Source organism: Anser anser (genome assembly GCF_964211835.1).
Source record: "Anser anser genome assembly, chromosome: 4".
NCBI classification, from domain to species: domain Eukaryota; kingdom Metazoa; phylum Chordata; class Aves; order Anseriformes; family Anatidae; genus Anser; species Anser anser.
In genome coordinates, this window is record NC_139724.1 from 21846848 (window position 1) to 21860126 (window position 13279).

At 36.6% G+C, this 13279-nt stretch overlaps 1 protein-coding gene across 6 annotated transcripts in view; it reads right to left on the reverse strand.

Annotated features, from left to right (window-relative positions):
• Positions 1-13279, reverse strand: part of LOC310899261 (teneurin-3) — a 242570-nt gene that overhangs the window by 131741 nt on the left and 97550 nt on the right. For 5 of the 6 annotated variants that reach the window (XM_083835481.1, XM_083835480.1, XM_083835479.1 and 2 more), the window contains 2 exons: positions 9015-9252; positions 3910-4002 (listed from right to left, as the gene is read on the reverse strand). In XM_083835481.1, coding sequence (XP_083691607.1) covers positions 3910-4002; positions 9015-9252 — 331 coding nt within the window. The remainder of the gene's footprint in view (positions 1-3909; positions 4003-9014; positions 9253-13279) is intronic. The other variant, XM_083835483.1, reaches the window with a different exon arrangement.

A 13279-nucleotide genomic window follows, 5' to 3' on the forward strand; every position in this document is an offset into this window, starting at 1 on the left:
TATATAGACATAAAAATTCATAAAAAAGATGGAGAGTAACTTTTCACTTGGACAGATAATGATAGGACAAGGGGAAACAGTTTTCAATTTAAAGAGGGGAGATTTAGATTAGATGTTAGGAGAAAACTCTCTCAGAGGGTGGTGAGGCAGTGACACAAGTTGCCCCATCCCTGGAGGTTTTCAAGGCCAGGTTGGATGAAGCCCTGGGCTACCTGATCTAGTGGGAGGTGTCCCTGCCTATGGCAGGGGGTTGGAACTAGGTGGGCTTTAAGGTCCCTTCCAACCCAAGCTATTCTACGATTCTATAATGTGATTCAATTGCTGCAAATGCCTCAAAATGCACATGGAGACAATTCCAAAAAAGCATGTGTGGTTTAAGAGAGAGACTCAGAGCTGCATTATTTACCCAAAATTTAGTTCAGAAGTTGAAACAAAGGTTGAAATTTCATCTGCAGCAGAAAGACCTGATTGAGCTACTGGGCATTTTAAAAGGAACTAAAACCAGAGGGAAGTTAAAGAAGTTAAGTATTACTCTGTCAGCGGCTGACAGGATCTGATTCTGCATCAAGCTACAAACAGGCTGAAGTTTCCATCATAATAGATTTGTGATCCTTAGCCCACTTATTGATGTCCGTAGCTGTGGTTCTCTTGCAATTCTGAGTCTGTGATAACCTGTGCTGAACTCTGTGCTGCCACTACTGCGTTACCAGCAGTCAATCAGACAGCCAGATTCATGTCACTGCAGTGACAGCACTGTCTTACAGCCAATACCATCAAACTGGCAACTGTACAAACACCTGTGAGGCACCTATCATTCCTTTTTTCCAGTCCCTAATTGTTCCTTGGTGGAAACTTATATACTACGTTTGCATACTCTTTTGTACGCAAAATACCAAAATCTATAAAAAGACTTGAGAGATCACCATTCAGGGACTCGGTACGGCAGAGGATTACATCTTGTGCCCAGATTGGATGACAGTATTTTTTTTTTAACAGTTTTCATTTTCACTGATGCCTTTTTCAAGCTGGACTTCTCACTGCACAACCTACATTTACTGAGACCCTGTCTGCTGACAGCATAAAGTCATCCAGTCTTGCTTTGCCATGGTATTTGGTTTCATTTTCTTACCTATCTGAATGCGATGGAAAGAATTTCCAGAATCTGTTAAAGTTCTTTTCTGGTTCAACTTGAGCTACACTGATTGGGATGGCAGGCTCTACTGCAGGCATGCAACTGTAGAAGGAGGTTAGCTTTTGACTCTGTAACTTGTTATCTGCTTTACAGTCTTGAATTTTTTTTTACTGAAATTTTTTTTTTTGGTTTAACCTCTGATATTTTAAAGCAAATTTGACAATTCAGAGATTGTATTGAAAAGTTTCTTATTGACATACACCATCACAGATACGAGGTCTTTGGTCTGGTTATTCCTGGTTTCTCTGCTAGTAGAGCACATACCAGCAGCCAAGGTTTCTCATCATTTTGAGTTAGTCCTACAGTTGATGAGGTACATGATATTTAAAGGGATTTCACAAGCACTTACAAGCAGTAAAGGACGCGGAATAATCTTGGGTTTCATCCTAGATATTCAGTCCCTAATACTCTAGCATTTTATCTAAGTCCTAACTTGCCTAACCAAGTACTAGCAATTTCTCCTTCTGGGCTACTCCATCTTAACCATCTGTACAGCTTCTCCTACTCCTTTTGTGCCCAGTCATGTCCAGATTTCTCCCCTCCACTCTGCACTCCTGGCTTCTTCCCCTCTTGAATTCAATTCACTATGGCCTTGTAACAACCTAGCCACTTTTAAACTGAGCTCTCCTGAACACGTTCACCAACCCATGACAAAAATCCCCAGTCTTCGCAATCCTTGCAAAGAATTCCCTCTTCAATACAACAGGTTTTCAAACCCGATCCCTGCAAAAAACGAAACTTTCAGAAAATAATGCTAGGAAGCTTAACAGTAAGAAATCTAAATGCAATCATTCACTAGATATTGAATCTCCATTTTCAAATTCTGATACTTCGACAACTCAGACTTTCAGGTTAGGTAAAAGAAAAACAGGCTATTTACTTCAAACTAAGATGATTTGTCAAGATGTATACAAGCGTACATTTAGATATTAGGGACAAGAATAGCCACACCAAGTAAAGCCAACAATACTTACCATTAAAATACTAGAGATTTCCAACTGTCTTATGATAATTAATGCACTGTGCAAAAATCTCTCAAAGCTATAAACAACTATTCCTAAGGTCTAGGCATATGAATCACTAGAGTTTCTATGCAAAATGTCTTTTCCTATTATCATTATTAACACTAAAATTGTCATATTCATTAGATTAATATCCTCTCCATGCACCACACAAACTGAGAAATAATATTTTGTAATGTAACACACACATGACATAAAAACAAAGAAACAAATATATAATGATTCTAGCTGTGACACAGTATGTTAGTGAGGATGACAAACTGAATCTTCATGCTGATTGCATGTCGTAGTCTCAAATCTATTATGCTTTGGAACTGATGTGTTATTATCTGTGGACAACTTTCACACCAGGAAATGATCCCTGCTAGCATAATTTTAAAAATGAAGGGATTACAAACAAGATAAATTTTATTGTACCACTACCTGAACTAGTATCAACTAAAAGGAAATTCATACAATGTAGTCCATTTGCCAAAATACCTGCATTTGGTGGTCCCATTACAAACATATAAAGTGTAAACCAGGCATGTTTCTATTAACTTTGCTTCAGCAATTATGCATCCGAATCAGTATTCTATGGTAACTGATCTACAGGGAATGGTAATACATATATTTTTTAAATACAGTATGCTTATTTGTTAAAAAAAAAAAAAAGCGTTTTCTGGTAAGTATCTGCAGTACCTTTGAGTTTGCTGAAAATGAGTAACTAACTGAATTTAACACATAACTCCCTTACTGCTGCTGATTTAATTTGTGGCTAAGTGAAAGTTTAAGAGATTTTGGAACGTGAACCAGATCTATGTACAGTGTCAATATATTTTACAAATTAATGAGTTATTAACAGGCAGATGCAGATATTCTCATTTAAATCAAGTAATACCTTATCCCTTTTATAATTTTAAGAGTTACAATTAGCAAAACAATTTGGACATGAAGTATTGATTTCCACCCTACTATTAACAACAAAAAAGGCAAAGTTACGATTAATAATTCTTTTCAGAAATTGATCACACTATGCTCTTTAACAAGCTGGAACTCACTAGAAATGATACTGCTTTGTCATGTTTTTTTTCTTGTGTAGATCAGAAACCAAGTATGCTGATTTGGTAGAAGAAAGTCAAATTGTGGTTCAAACGGAAGACAGATATTAATGAAAAAGATTAATAGATATGGAACTTTTTTTTTTAATGATAGCAATCTGTATCTACCCATCTATATTTATTAACAGTTCAGATATCAAACTAACTGGTAAAAATGTTACAGAATAAAAAAACAGTTCTATTTCTTTAAACTTCAATTGGTCATTCCTTATGCTACAATAACATGGCATAGTATTTCTAAAACAAACATTTGCTAAACAGTAAATTATTACAAACTAAGGATCAGATCTGGCAAATGCATAAGCATGCAAATAGTTTGCAGCAGCTTGCAGAATCAGGTGACAGAGAATTAATACAACCTCAACTGCACTCTTATTTTCTTAAGTGAAAGCAAACTAGATTTGGCAGTCAAAGTTAACCATTTTTCTTTGTTATGAGTCAGTATGACAAATTATTAAAAAAAAACACACAAGATATAAAGATGAGGAAGTCTGTTCCAGATGTTTTTTGACCACTGTAATCAGACTTTTAAAAAAATCTCATTTTGTCTTCTGTGTCAACAGTTAGCATCATGCAAACACTTAGAGTCACATACCCATAACTGCTATCGTGATATGTTGGAGAAAACACATCCATCTCTATAAGGTTGTCATGACCATTTGCAAGGACTGCTTGATTTCCTAATTCTCTACACACAAAGATACAAAAAGATGAAATTAGAGCAGCAATTTCAAATTAAAGAATGGGATGATCCCCAAAAAAGAATTCACTAATTCTATTGAGTAACTTTCCCATGGATGTCTAAACCTGCCACTGCATTTTAACGCTGTATTTATCTGCCTTCCGTACTGTCTTTTGAGCTACGTGCTGGACTGTAACTTGAAGACATGTTGTTACAAGGCTACCATTAGGTGGACACTACCCTTTGGTGATCTCTTATTTCTGTGCAAGGCCTTGAATAAAATTCCTGGCTGCTGCCCCTGGCAAGATCGTCTTGAGAACAGAACTTGAATGCACAGTGGGAGATGTTTATTTGATGAGGCTGGACCAGAGATAAAGCAGTGAAAGAGAACTGAGACTAGAAAAGCCAGTCTCTTGCTGGCTATCTGGCACAGGCAGTCAGACATAAAATGTGCAGAGGGCAAGCTACCAAGAATGAGTAGCAATTTCATGTTCTGCAAATGATGCTGTACAGCAGCAGGGGAAGGAAAGGGAGCACCACAGACTCTGGCTCTCTCAGGGAAAGGCGAGAAAATGAAAGGGGAGAAACATAACCAGGCACTATTACTGCTTTTACAGCTGTATATTACTTACTCTACCTAAACAAGGAAAAGATTGGTTTTGGAACTCTTCCTAAATTTGCGTCTATGCTTGCTTCAACAATTGCATCTCTCTGAAGTGGTAAATGACGACCTCAAGGAATACTGTGCAAATACTACCAAAATCTGGACTATTGATGCTTGCCTAAGACACAGGGGACAAAATAGACAGTGTGCTCAAATTCCAAGTCTTCAGTGCGCCAGCAAGGGATTCACATGCTGGAAGGATGCCAGAGAGACCACGCAAAAATCTAAAGAAACAGACTATTCTCACAAAAGGAAGCTTATAAGCGTATGGGCCCAGTGTGCTAGGATTCAAATACAGATGCTTGTAAGCACCTGACTGCATAAGAAATCTACGCCACAAGAAAACATAACTTTTATTTGTTCAGCTTTAGACTTTGAAAACAGTACTAGTCGATTGCCCTGATGAACACGTCTAGCTTGTGCGTATATACTGTCCTCAGAGTTATGGCACATAGATCTTTAAAAACGTACTCTTTCTCTCAGCAATATAAGTAAAATGGAGAACTATTTCCTCCATTTGTAGACCACCAACGTAGCACAGCCAAAACAACGCTTGGGGTCTTTGGAAGAGCAGGACTTGAACTCCACCCCCAGCTTGTGCCTTTATTTTGTGCCATCCCTTCTCAATAAAAGTTACATGTTTAATCAAGTCCATGTGTGAAAACCTGGAAGACTTACAGAATGAAGCAATTTTGAATTTGATTAAACTGGACACTGTTTCAGTGGGTGGAATGCATAAAATAGCTGCTTTGAGCAGACTTTAACCTCCAGCAACACTGTGCTTTTGCAGACAATCAATCAGCCTTTACACAAATTGATTTAAGACTACCCTGGAAACTATCAACACCCTTTCCACACCTTAATCAATACTGAAGGCGCTAGCGTCATTGGCAATCCACCCCAATAAAGACATATGGTTGTTCAGTGTTCATCACACTTTAGGAGTTCCTAAAATCTTCACGTCCTAAAATGAAGTTTGGATCAAGCTTGCAGAACTGTTTTGAAGTAACACATTCTAGGAGTTGTTTTGCCAGTATCACTTCTGAGATACTGTAGTAATTTAACTGAATGTTTCAAAATGCTGAACTGCTTTCCAGTCATCAAGTATTTCTTCAGCCATTTCCCTCTTTCTTCTCGGTAAAATTAGTAGATCAGTAACTGAATACAGTAATGTTCCTATGCATTCTATTTTTAAGTATAAGTTATGGGTAAGAGAAGACTATGCAGTATCAGTATAAAGTATGAAAAAACATCTTAATTTTTTGGTTTGTTTCTATGAAAAATTCACACTCCGTCATACAAAATACAGCTTTCTTTCAGAAAACTAGGTACGTTATATAGCAAATGAAGTAATAAAAAGCAAAGCTCTTCTTGGATACAGATACAATTCAGCATAGGCTCTGACTAAAGTTATGTAATGTTTTCAGAGATTTATTCCTGGACTAGAATATGTAAATTTTCCCTTGCTGACAAATTTATCTTAGACATTCTGTGCCTAACATTAATAAAATATTGCCTAAGAGATAATATCAGCTTGCTTTTATAAACAAATTTATGAATTCTAACATACTCTTCCTCTGCTCAATTCTAGCATATGTAATTGATTGTGCATTAGAAAAATTCTGCACATTCAAATATTTAACAGAGAAAGAATTTAAAGAAGTGATTTACTAAGTATTCTTAAATATCGGTAATTTAGATCCTACTAGAATGACAAGACATTAATGGAAGTAATGATCCTGATGCTCAAGAATAAATTACTAAAGCTAGTAGGTGAATAAAAACCTAAAGACCAAAGATAACTAACATTTAATTACTTAATTGTCATTTATAAGATTTGGACACCTAGTGTGTATTCATGTATTTGCATGATTTTGGCTGTCCAACATGTAATTCAAAGAACAAAATGTAAAGTTATTGAATATATTCATGCTTTTTATTCATCTAAGTACTGTTATTCCATGGTGCTAGCTTCTCCAGGTGAACCTAACTCACAGCAAGCTGGGGAAGAGACAAATAGTAAAGATCATTAAATGCCCAGTGAAAAGGTCCCGCAGTCTGCCGGAAATCAGAGGAATTGTGCAGGAAATAATTTCTTGTTTCCTTGCTTTTTCTAAAGGTAGATTTGATTTAGCACCAACAGAGTGATGACAATTTTTGCCACTTCTGAATAACCTCATTCTTTGAAATATGGCATCAAAGATAACAAGAAGCACTCATGCAATCCAAGTTTTGGTTTTAGAACTTCACAAAATTTAAAGGAAAGAATTAAAAAACATAAATTGGAAGTTATTTGGATATTATTGGATATTGGACTTTATTAATCTATCACCTTACAGCCCATCCAATTACAGAGTAACAGCAATGTTTTACACAAAAGTTTTAACTCTATGCAGAACCAAATCACAGAATATTCTATTAAATATACAACTGAATCTAATGTTATAGAATATATATCTTGAAAGTCACCTCCATTACTATTGCAAAATGATAGGGACTAAAGCCTCCCTCAGGTTCTTCAAATATTTCCCTCTCACCTATGTACAAAACCAGCCTATTCACTAGCCAGCTATACATGACAATAAGCTGTATTTCATTTTTATGACACCCATCACCAATATGAGCCTACAGAGACAGAAAGATAGCTATGCATATATGCTGACATTCACATTCTGTAGCTCTAAGTCAGTCATCTAAGTCCGATAAAAAATAAAAAAGCTTAGTAGGGCATAAGCTAAAATATTGCCAAAGATGAAATAAACTTTCTTGTAGGCTGAGAAATGGATGAAGGAAGAAACCTATCACAAAGTTGTTAATATAGTTGAAACTGAGCTTAAGAATCACACTCAATAGGGAACCTTAACAAAAAAGGGAAAAATCAATGACAAGTAAGATGGGTTCTTCACCTCAAGAGTTCCAACCAAGTGAGACTATTAGAAAAACTACTGTAGAGCTCTGTCAGTTTTAATGTGAAATTTTCACATTTCAGCTCCTGTACAAAACCTGTTCCAAACTTGAACGCTCAAATACCCTTAGCTTCTCATCAGGAACATTTAAAAGATGAAAAGTTTATACTTGGCAAGAAAAAAAAAAATCCAGGTTGGAAGTCACATTCTCATTCAAGTACTACGTCTTTTTCTTTACAGACATAAAGAAAACATATACAGCAATGGAAGCAAACACCAAAGATCTTATCCATCTGCAGAAGATTCACCAGCTGTCCTGTAAATCTTCACCATCTTAGCACACTCTCCCACTACAAACTTACTTATTCTATTAAAAAAACCTTTTCTCTAATGCACTAAATTGTCTGAATATGATGATGAAATCTCTTCATTGGAATCCTATTCTACAGTGTCCAAGCCTCATAAGCAATACAGGGATATTTAATAAAACTAAAAAAAGTGAACAGCCATTCCCCAAACCTGACACAAGAGTTACCTGAAAGATTTGTAGGGACAAAACTACCTAATAAAGAATCTTAAGGTCACGTATGTTTTGACGTAGTCAAAATCAACTGGATTATCTTTCTTTCACTAGAAAACATAAGCTATAAGGATTCAAAGAATGAACTGAAGTGATTTCATAAATATTTTCAAGAATTACTGTCAGTTTCAATATAGTTTAGTCTGATGACTAAATTGGAATATTACAGCTAATGCTAATAAAAAATTAGTGCTGATTGACTGTTACATGAGTATTAATTAATCACTGTAAGTAAATTCAGCACTGTGCAAGTCCTATAATTTTTTTTACAGATCATTCCTCATCATACATCAATCTGCATCTATAGAAGTTTGTGTCACCCTTTATATTAGCCGTTCCTTTCCTAGAGCCAGCTATCAATTCTAAAAGACAAAAAAGAATAAGGACAAATTTATCATTATAGCAGAACTAAGTGAGTTCTTCTGTCTGACCAAATCCTAGACAAATTTAGAAAACATCCAGCCTCACACAGGTATTTCTTTAAAGCTACTAAGTGCTAGAGTTAAAGTATTACTGAAAGTTCTTTCACATTTGATCTGTATGGCAGTATATATTTGACACGTAACATATCTGGCAAGCAAGGCAAGAAATTACTTCAAACAGTCAAAAGTCACAGATTATGAACAGGAATGAAAATGCTCATCTGCAAAAAATAATACACTCTCTGAGTCCAATTACTGTGCAATAAACATTGTAAGGGAAAAGACTGGCATTGTGGATTTTGAAGAGAGGACAGAATTTTACAGTACTGAAAAGTTTTCAGCTTTTTTTGCTGAATAAGGGGAAGTATCTGCTGCTGGCTATCTGTCATCAAGTTAAATGTTTTCTTTAGTAGTGCTACAGTCTGTAGTAGTACCTAAGAAATTACCTGCTTTCCAGTGGCGCATTACTGCCAAGGACCCAGCTGTCCTGCAGCTGGACTGACTCAGGTGTGGTTTGCAGCTCGGCGGGCAAAGCAGCCGGCGGGGCCGGACTGTGATTCCTCCTATTTGTCAGTGAGTTTCTGTTAAGTGAGGTGATGGATGGGTGATGCTGTGCTGAATGTTGCTTGTGAGAAGGTGGCAAAGGCTGCAGGGTCGACTGGCCTTGGTTATTTGGAGGTTGTTCTAAGAAGAAAGAAAATTAAAGTTCGTTATACACCGTCTCAGCAGTTGCTACAACCAAAGCAGAATGTGAAATTCAATATAATCCTATCGTCTAATATATTTGCGTATTATTCTATTAGCAGACATTCAGTGACATTCTCTAAGAGAGAGTTTACCCTTGATAAACAAAGTTCTAATTAATATACAACAGATGGTAAAATTGCTTTTGGTTTTAATTTGTTTCAGTTTTTTTTTTTTTTAATCTGGTTTTATTAACACCTACAGAAAACAGCATCTGACAGATCCCCTAATGTGCCTTTAGATTTCAGCTTTTTTTAACAAACCAACCCTGAAATTAAATGGGTAATTTCAGTAGAACACAAAGGTTTTCGAAAAGCATATAATCCCTATAATTATTTAATGGAGTTTTTTAAGCATTATTTAACTGCAATAAATTATTACAAGCTAGTTGCTAAACAGCAGTAGACTACTCTAGTTTAGTGCATTTCAAATAAGGCAGATCTGCACTATGATCTGCTAATAGATGCTAAGTATTCTTTAGCAGAAGGTCACTCTGTGAAGCAGATGTTGCTTCATGGATATTTAACAGACTGAATCACATCTGATTACAACGTCAGAAGACTCATATACTTAATGACCGTCACATCCATTAGAACACACACAGAACAGATTTTCCAATTTTACACTATGCAATATAAATACATTTTGGAGTACGTCACAGGTGATCAGAGATTCAGGCCATCAAAACACTAGAGGAAATATTTTTTGACTTAACCAAAGCACATAACACCCATAAAGCTTAAAAAGAAAACCTCAGAACAACAAAGCACACAATCAAGTATCCCCAAGAATGTTAGGTTTTATTAATCTGTTCCGTAAAAATCAGCAGGTAATAAGTCATAAAGAGAAGACAAACCTTGGCATACAACGCAATGAACACAAAATAAAAAAAATCCTCGACACTTCATTTGTAATGATTTAGAGATGACTGACGACACTTAAAAATGTAACACCTAACAAGATGGAATTCAAATTGCAATCTATTCTTTCCTAAAGTACTGCAGTAAAACATGCTTAGTAATGTAAATGAAAGTTTTCAGCAGAGCAGAAGATACAGGGCGTGCACTTTACTCGTGCTATAAATTATTTTGCGTAGTTTTTAATTTAGTTGTTTGATCTTCATAAACAATTCCCTGTTTGCACCTGGTTATAACTGCAAATTGTTACCAAACCAATAATACAACCGTACAGAGAATGCAGGAAAAGTATTTCTGTTATAACAGATGTTACGGGTGACTATTATAAAAATAACTTTATAGCGAGTGATTTCTCACGTCTTGAACACAAGAAAATTTAGGCATGCTAATGAATAGCCATACTAAACTTAAAGAGAAAATTTAGCTTTTGGAATCACTTCTTTTCCAAGAAGCCCATTCCCCTTTCCAGCTTTCTTGTGTGGTCCACATGACTTCTGTTATGAACAACAGCAATGCTGAATCTGTCACAGAAATAATTTACTCAGCCAATAAAGTTTTCAGCACCAAAACCCTAACACATTCACAAAAAATTATCTTCTGGGAAGGACACAACTGATCAGCTTTGTCTTTACCAACACAGACGCAATGGGTGCTGCTGCGTGTGGCTGAATCCCACATTTCAACAAGTCAGCTACAGGGTAACAGAACAGACTAACGCTAGCAGAGATTTTTTGCTCATGTCTACTCAAAATTTGATTTAGGTTACAAGCTATTTATGAGCTGGTGCAGGATTAACTGTGGCCCTATATTATATACAAATACATAGGTGCATGTGTGTATATAAATGTATATACATGCACGTCTGTGTAAACATGCATGCACATGTATAAATATATACATGTATGTATAAACGATTAATTACAAGGCAGGAAAAAAAATACAAGTGAAAGTAAATCCTTTTCATTTGTTTGTTTTTAATCAGAGAAATAAATCCATCAGAATTATTTCAGGGACCTGACTTCTCTGTCTTATTCCCCCCTTTGACTCTCCTACCTGCCAAGACTTGTTGAAGTGTTTCCCAGTATCAGTGCAACACCGTCCTCCTCTGCAGTTCCTACCATGTGAGTCATTATTCTGGCATCCCTCTTCTTCTTTAATGTCTCATCTCATTTAAAATCTCAGCTGAAAACCACTCTCTTATCTCTCTCTCATTACAGTTTAGTACCAAAGATCTAGCACCATCCTCTGCTCAAGACAAAGCAAAACTAACGTTCTCCTCCACAGAAGAGGGTGTTGAGCAAGGGGACGAAGGCAGGCGTGCAGACATGTCTCAGGTAGATGACAGACTTTCATTCAAACTACCAGGGAGTAAGAGGGAGAGTAAAGGATATTTATGTACTCCCAAAGTAAATGCTTAGCTCTAGAAAGTATACGTATTACATGCTGGAGGATTGAGATTGCTCTTCAGCCCACAGGCCAACTTCTTGGGCCACTGTTTGAGATTTAGATTATTTCCCCAGATACTTCCTATGAACCTACAAAGCCCTCCTGCTATATAACATATAAACATTGCTGACACTGAAATTACAGAGTAGCATATAAAATACCTTAAGAGTTGGAGGGATGGGCTTGTAACGATAAGATGCAGGCTAAAAGTGAAGTAGAAGAGCATAGCAAGTGCAGGCTTGTGAAGACCACATGTCCTGGATGGCCACCATCTCTCTCCATAGGATGCTGCTAAGTGACATTTCCTAGTGTCTGAGGGCAAGTTCAATTGGCAGGGAATCTGCAGCCTACCACAATCAGAAGCGCCTGCAAAATCTGCAATGATTTATCCTTCTTCTAATTGTATAAGAGCTACAGGTAGAATAGAACCTAACAAGGCTAGATTTTTCTGTAAGTCAATAGAGCTACAATCTATACTCCTCTGAATTTCCTCAGTCCTGTGCTGTCATTTGAAATGAGAGATCACTCAGGACTGCTCTTTCAATCTTTTCTTCCACTTGCCAGATTTCCTGAATCTACCGATCTTTTGATTGCCACACAATTTCTAACAGAAACGTCAATCTTATGCCACTGATTTGTGATGACGAGACAACCATCACACCAGTCATGTTTTGAATGCTGTTCTTAAGCCTGAGCCAGATTCAGTTTTTTTTACACTCCTCTTTTGAGGAGTTATTAGCTAAAGAACTGCTTTCAATAGTATTGCAGCTTTCACACAAAGCTATTAAAGTCTTGTGTAGTAACTAAGCCTACTGACATCACTGTGACATTAATGAAAGTGTCTTTGTTGTACCTGCAGAGAAACTGAGGCATCGATGTGGAGTGGTTCTTACAGGTCTCCTGCAAAATCAGCACCACAGCCAGAAAAACGCTGGATTTATGCTTTTCCTAATTAAATTAAAGAACTGATAAAGACAGTGGGAGTTTCATGAGACAGAATATTTGCTTGAAGCTCTGCAACACCAGAGACTGGCTAAAATACTTCTGCACACGCTACAACGGCCAGTACAGAGATCCTCTAACTCCTCCTTCCTCTCTATCACTCATTTTGTTGGAAACTCTTCTTCCCTTGGTTACTGAAAAAGAGTGGTACTGGGACTTGGCCAGGGCCCTCAATGCAAACCCCTTATTAAAAATTGCTTTCTTAGAAAGTATCAGGAAAAAATAAAGTGTTCAAATCTGATAAAACAAAATTGTGCTAAAATACTAAAAAGTTATTGCAGAAACTTACAGCTGCTTTGCTTTAAATTGGATTTTTAATGCTATCCCCATTGACTTAATCTCAATGGGAATGGCAGGTTTACTCCAAAACTAAACAGGTACAGGTGGGCTTATGTCTAAAAATGCTAAGTTTTAATTATAGCTTTCATGTTCTGTCTAGACTTTAATGACTGCAGAGCAACCCCATTCATCTTACAGAGATTTCTGCAGCAAGAAGCAAATGTAAATTGGCCCAGCAAACAGCATGTGCATTCAAGTTGTTCAGGTCCAACAAAAAAAACATACATTTTTGAAGTCTTTGCTGCATAAGGCAACATCAGATA